This window comes from Rutilus rutilus (assembly GCF_951802725.1).
Source record: "Rutilus rutilus genome assembly, chromosome: 2".
NCBI classification, from domain to species: domain Eukaryota; kingdom Metazoa; phylum Chordata; class Actinopteri; order Cypriniformes; family Leuciscidae; genus Rutilus; species Rutilus rutilus.
This window is the reverse complement of record NC_140210.1, coordinates 9,022,344-9,029,029: the sequence shown is the minus strand read 5'-3', so window position 1 is coordinate 9,029,029 and position 6,686 is coordinate 9,022,344. Positions and strand designations below refer to the sequence as shown.

Below are 6,686 nucleotides of genomic sequence, written 5' to 3'. Positions count from 1 at the left end.
ACCAGCTTCCAGAGGAGATCAGACGTGCTCCTACAGTAGTCACATTCAAATCCAGACTCAAAACACATCTGTTTAGCTATGCATTTAATGAATGAGCACTGTGCCGCTGTTCGTCCGACTGTTTGTACTGTACTGTATTTTATTTTTTATTTTTCTAAACTGTTTTAATTATTCTTATTTCTTTTTATTATTTTAATTTCTTCTATGTAAAGCACTTTGAATTGCCATTGTGTATGAAATGTACTATATAAATAAACTTGCCTTGCCTTGCCTATGTGTTTTAGGTGAAGACGTTTCTTTGAGAGCTGTCTATAGAAATAAATGACAATTAAGAATTTAAGTGATAGTCTTTCTGTTTGACTAAATTGATACTTCATTTAGTGCAACTTTCCCTCTATCTACGAATTACACAAAGTGCATGGTGTTTTACACTTAAACTATTACAACAGAATCACATCTGACTGTTGCACTAAGAGAGGCATATTCATCCAAGCTCGAGGCTGTTAAACAAAGTTCCACACTTTGGTAAAACCTCAATTCTAGAGGTCAACTGGGTTAAAAGTAAATGCATCATCATGAGCCATTTAAAACAAATACAGAAAAGTCACTATAGTGATCAGTTTTAGCGTTTGAATTGACATTTTACATATTACACTGTTTACATCTTGTTTTTGTACAGTTTTTGCAAAAAAGCGTGGTCAAACATGTTCATATAGGAATGTATGAAAAACATGAACAAATATTGCTTAAAGAGAATTAGCTGACGGTCCTTCTAGCATGAGAGTGTTTAAGACTAAACAAATCATATTTATTTTAGAACATCTTTCTGCTATGTCTACGAAGCGTTGCGGCAGCATGCAGACACAGGCGAGACGGCTCGCGCGCCTATTGGCTGCCCTGCGGCAACTGCAGCAGCCAATCGATAAGGCCCTATCGTGACGTCAGCTCCAATACGTCACGTCCCGCCGAGACGGGCGTGGCCTAGGGCTATAAATATAGCTTCGAGAGGCTAGCTCACTGATTTTTCATCTCTTCAGCGGAGCTCACGCATCGCTGGATCCTGAGAGAAGAAGCCGCGCCGTTTGAGAAAGCCTTTCAGCGGGACGAGCCACTGCACCTGAAGCCGCTGGCCGCGCCGCCTTCAGTCACCTTAGAGGAGCTAAGAGGTTAAATCCTCCCAGACCTCCCATATGGGACCTTTCTACGGTCTTGTAGGCCATGAAAGGTGCCCCATTTGAGCCAATCCAATCAATAGATATCAAACACTTGTCTTTCAAAACAGTGTTTCTTCTGGCTCTCGCTTCAATAAAGCACATGGAGGACTTACAAGCGCTCTCAGTGAGCGCAACATGTATGGAGTTTGGGCCAAATGACTCGAAAGTCATACTCAAACCGAGGCACGGGTACGTTCCTAAATCCCTCAACAGGGCTCAGGTGATTTCCCTGTCTGCCCTGCCGGTCTCTAACGAGGAAAAGGACGCCAGCTTCCTTTGCCTGGTCAGGGCATTAAGGGCTTATGTGTCTCGCACGTCTGTTTTCAGACAGACAGAGCAGCTCTTTGTTTCACTCTACGGACGTTCTAAGATGGATAGTCGATGCTATAGCACTGTGCCCATTAGGTGTCAGAGCGCACTCCACGAGAGGTGTGGCCTCGTCGTGGGCTTGGTCTAGTGGGATTGCCTTGCAAGATATCTGTATGGCGGCAGGCTGGGCCTCCCCATCTACATTTATAAGGTTTTATAACCTAGAGGTTCCCGCTTTGCAGGCTAAGCTGCTTTCGGTCTAAAAATTTGTACTGTCTGCCCCGATGTGTTCGGCCCAGAATACTGAAACTGCTTGAGCAAACACTCGCTGATTGATCGCGCAGCTCTATGGGCAGCGTGTAAGACCCACTATATTCGTCAGTTCAGGCCGGGGGTCGCCCTGACTGTACGAAACATCATCAGTATAACTGCTCCTTATAGGAGATTATATTATTACAGGAATGATGCTATTCTAGCCACTCTTTCCTGGACTCTCTGTGAGTCCCTTATGATCATGTACTATATGAGTCCGGGCACTTGCCCTTGGGTCTTTGGTGCTGGATCTTAGCATGCATGGCGTTTTACACTGTGTTCCCCTAGCGTAAGACTTACGCAGTACTCGTTCCCTCTCGTAAGAGAACGTACTCGGTTACTAACGTAACCTCGGTTCTCTCTAGAGAGGGAACGAGTACTGCGTATCTTGCCGTGCCTGCACACGCTCTGGTTCGCTCCGGCGATGAAAAACCAGTGAGCTAGCCTCTCGCTGAGCAAACACTCGCTGATTGATCGCGCAGCTCTATGGGCAGTGTGTAAGACCCACTATATTCGTCAGTTCAGGCCGGGGGTCGCCCTGACTGTACGAAACATCATCAGTATAACTGCTCCTTATAGGAGGTTATATTATTACAGGAATGATGCTATTCTAGCCACTCTTTCCTGGACTCTCTGTGAGTCCCTTATGATCATGTACTATATGAGTCCGGGCACTTGCCCTTGGGTCTTTGGTGCTGGATCTTAGCATGCACGGCGTTTTACACTGTGTTCCCCTAGCATAAGACTTACGCAGTACGAGAGAACCTCTCGTAAGAGAACGTACTCGGTTACTAACGTAACCTCGGTTCTCTCTAGAGAGGGAACGAGTACTGCGTATCTTGCCGTGCCTGCACACGCTCTGGTTCGCTCCGGCGATGAAAAACCAGTGAGCTAGCCTCTCGAAGCTATATTTATAGCCCTAGGCCACGCCTGTCTCGGCGGGACGTGACGTATTGGGCGCGAAGCGCCCCCATTGGAGCTGACGTGACGATAGGGCCTTATTGATAGGCTGCTGCAGCTGCCGCAGGGCAGCCAATAGGCGTGTGTCTGCATGCTGCCGCAACGCGTTTTACATTATTTCAAAATTAAGGATAATTTTTGGGCTTCAGTATCTCGCGGAAAAGAGATTTTCCCCCGAGCGTAAGACTTACGCAGTACTCGTTCCCTCTCTAGAGAGAACCGAGGTTACGTTAGTAACCGAGTACGTTTTCTCCAGAGCGGCTATATATATGTATATATATATATATATATATATATATTAACTAAATTAATAACTTTTTTACAACAAAAATGAAACATCACTGAGCTTACTTAAACTGGACTGTAACGCTATTTTCTTCTGGAAACAAACTTTGTTGCATTATTTTCCTGTTATCTCTGTAAAGCATTAACATGAGCACTTTACTCCATCATGTAAATGTGCCAGACATTTGACACATTTTTGTCATGTTGTTGCAAGTTTTAAAGTTGAGAGCAGAGAAATAGGCCTACACACTCTCTCTCTCTCTCACACACACACACAAACACATATATAACGCAAATATATATAATACAATTATGGCTATATTTATTTGCAACAGTTGTGTTAAGACATTTCTGTCTTAAGAACAGCTGATGGACACCGTGCTGAGTTGTCATGGGAACATCCCAGGTGAAGATAATGAGGAAGTTAGGGTTTCTAAACCGTGAATTTTTAGGGCCGTGATATTCAAATGACGATTGTTTTCAGCGCCACATTTATCAACGTCCGATCATTCGTACGATGGGATTGGCTGTATTCCAGTGTTTCATGAATCACACCTGAACCCTGTCTTAAGATGATTTCTGCGCTCGGATCTACGTTAGATTGATAAATGAGGCCCAATTAGTAAAGTAGACTATAAACGCAGGGCTCTTTCTGGAACTTAACAAACACTTCCTCTGAGATTCTGAAGACAACAATCTGAAAAGCAAGGTGAGTGTTTGGAACAGAAACCTACTGAATAACATTTGCGTTGTCTTTAAAATACACTAAGATTCCACAGTGTGCAGCATTTGAGTGCAGACATTTAACTTTACCTGCTTATTCATTTTTAGGTTGATTTTTCAAGTTCATCATGGCAATGCTGAGCAGTCTTCTGCTTCTTTTTGTTGTTTTCTCCATGGGGAATGCAGATGGTAACTAGAACATTTAATTGTAAAAACTCTTGCCAGTTAAGTGCATTATGGGAATGTGTGTTTTTTTTTTCTTTTTTTTTTTTTTTTCATATCACACAAACTTGAAATAACTTAAAATAAAAACGCTAAATATTACAAAATCCCCATTTAGGTAGTGAATCCACACTTGATTTTAGAAGATGTCCACGTGGATGGCAAAATTTTGGACGCCGGTGCTACAAGTACTTCTCTCAATCGGTTCCCTGGATCACAGCAGAGGTAATGTATTATACAACAAAGCTATTTGAACAACACCTTATATTATGTCTTTAAATAAATGGTTTGGTACAATGTATTGTGTTGATGTAAGACACTTTTGCTGCTATTGAGTTGGGATATGGGTAAGGTTGGGGACAGGTTTGATGGTTAGGTTTAAGGGTGGGTTAACACTGGGTCAACAGAGTAATCCTAGATCTAATTACAGCTGTATTAATTGCTTTCATTTAAAATCAAATGATTGATTTAAATGTTAGTACAGATTAAGTGCTCTTAATATAAGTGGGAATGTTTCTTTGTTTGCAAATTACTAATGTTTAAAGCCATTTCTGCTTTCTAATAAAAAGATTATAAGATTTTGTAATGACAAATCTGTCTCTTCAGAGAAACTGTCAATCTTTTGGTGCGAATCTCGCATCTGTGCATGATCAACCAGAGAATAATTTCCTGCTGAGTCTGTTGCGTGCTTCCACAAAAACTTGGGTTGGTGCTCATGATGGTGTACAAGTAAGTTCAATTGTGTGCCCTAAAGAAACCTTTTTGTTTATCTAAACTGAAATTTCTGCTTTAATCAAAGGCAAAGTTTCTAACGAAGATGGTTTGACTTCAAAGCTGAACTTAATTGGCTTGCGTCTGACTACAGTAGTGCACTCTTTGTATTTATTCTCTTCACTTAGGATGGAGAGTGGTTGTGGAGTGATGGAACTGTGTATGACTATACCAACTGGTGCTCTGGAGAACCTAACAATGCAGGTGGTCCTGAGAACTGCTTGGAGATCAACTGGACCTGTGAGTGCACTCATTTTTTGTTTTAACTAACTTGCAATCCTATAATTTCATATCATACAGTAACATTAAATGACTTGTTTGGATTTCTCTATGCCTTAAGTTGAACACCACTGTAATGATCAACTGATTTCATTATTCCACCATACAGCTAACCGTTGCTGGAACGATGCATCCTGTTCAACCTCAAAGACCTATATTTGTGAGATCCGTCAACCTGGTCCATATTGACTTCGTACTACATTTTCTGATCTTATCTTTGCAAAAATTGTTCTGAAATTCAATCTCTTCATTTTCTCTGAAACACTCCTCAATTAATAAAACATTGAATCAAGGCATGTGAGTTGTGGACAATCAAATGCGTATATTGTATAGCAAGGTTTGAGGATATGGTTCGTAGAATGGCATTTAATGATATCAGGGAAGGGGTTTAAGCAAGCGCACACAGTGGCTTCATTGACAAACACTAGAAGAAATTTGTTTCCTACATTGGATTGTAAGTAACTGTTTTGTCTTATTAAAATATGCATCATGATCCTGGAATTCACCATGATCTTTATATGGTATTGTGGCTCAAGTCCAAAACCCCATGTTACTCTTTGATTTGTTGAATGTCACATGAATAATGTAAACGTAGGCATATGTGAGTCTATTTTTGGAAAAAAAATATTGGTTGCAATCTACAGGGTTCCTACGCAGTTTAGAAGAGTATGGGATTTTGAGTAATTTCTAGGTATAGAAAAATATTTGCGTTTCCAGACTATTGCCCCTATTTAGTGTTCTATAATAGAAAATTAAGAATTTAATGAACGCACATTTATCATTGTGTTTTCATGGCAGCTGTTTAGTGATTGTCAAACACTAATTCAAGGTGCACTTTTTCATTATGCAAAAATGAAATGCATGGGTTTATGATTTTCTTTGCACTGTATTACAGAGCCACTAAAAGGATCTTTGCAAAACTAAATATGCAGACTTTCGTGTGCGTATGAGAACATTAAACTTAGCATAGACAATGCACACTGAGCCACCTATTGCACCATCAGCCCATTTCATGGTGTGGTTTCTTGGCCGCCATAGTGTGTTAAAACAGTCTTTTGATAGACCCTTAAATTTGGCAAATAGGACAATGCACACAACCATATTGTGCCATGGTTTCTCCTCCACCACAGAGGATACATTAAATTGGACATTAGGCCTTGATATTAGAGGTACTACCCTAAGGAAAGCCTAATTTTGAGCGAATGGGCCTAGATTTCTATTAATTCATGAGCATATTTGCTCTCTTTTTCTTCATAGTAAGCTGGCAGGGATGCACAAAGGACATAGACTATAGTATATAAAACTAGAAATTGTGAAAAATCCTGTGCGCATGTGAATAGTTTCTCGAGGGCACGAAAAAGTTTCTTGTGTGCATGCAAAAGTCTGTATTTATACAATACTGTGCAAAAGTCTAAGGCACTTTAGTATTTTCACCCCCCAAAAATTGTTTTAAGCCAGTTATTTATATATTTTACTGTAGTGTGTCAGCTTACGTTTCCAAACATTCATTTTGCCATTTAATTGTAATAATCCAGTGAGATTTTTGTATGCTCAAGGAGTGACAAGAGCCGGTATGATCTGATCTCACCATCATTGACATGAAGAAACAGA

At 40.7% G+C, this 6,686-nt stretch overlaps 1 protein-coding gene across 1 annotated transcript; it reads left to right on the top strand.

Annotated features, from left to right (window-relative positions):
• Positions 1–3,530: 3,530 nt before the first annotated feature.
• On the top strand, positions 3,531–5,365 carry LOC311286220 (ladderlectin-like). Its single transcript, XM_084402334.1, has 6 exons — positions 3,531–3,789; positions 3,912–3,992; positions 4,144–4,250; positions 4,632–4,754; positions 4,925–5,036; positions 5,185–5,365. Exons 2-6 carry the CDS (start codon positions 3,932–3,934, stop codon positions 5,262–5,264), a joined length of 483 nt encoding a protein of 160 aa, XP_084258460.1. The 5' UTR covers positions 3,531–3,789; positions 3,912–3,931; the 3' UTR covers positions 5,265–5,365.
• Positions 5,366–6,686: the final 1,321 nt, after the last annotated feature.

Excerpts from the sequence above, each read along its gene's own strand:
- LOC311286220 (XM_084402334.1), top strand. The coding sequence starts at position 3,932 with ATGGCAATGCTGAGCAGTCTTCTGCTTCTTTTTGTTGTTTTCTCCATG. Across the intron at positions 3,993-4,143 it reads CTCCATGGGGAATGCAGATG|GTAGTGAATCCACACTTGAT; the intron begins GTAACTAGAACA and ends ATCCCCATTTAG. Across the intron at positions 4,755-4,924 it reads GTGCTCATGATGGTGTACAA|GATGGAGAGTGGTTGTGGAG; the intron begins GTAAGTTCAATT and ends CTCTTCACTTAG.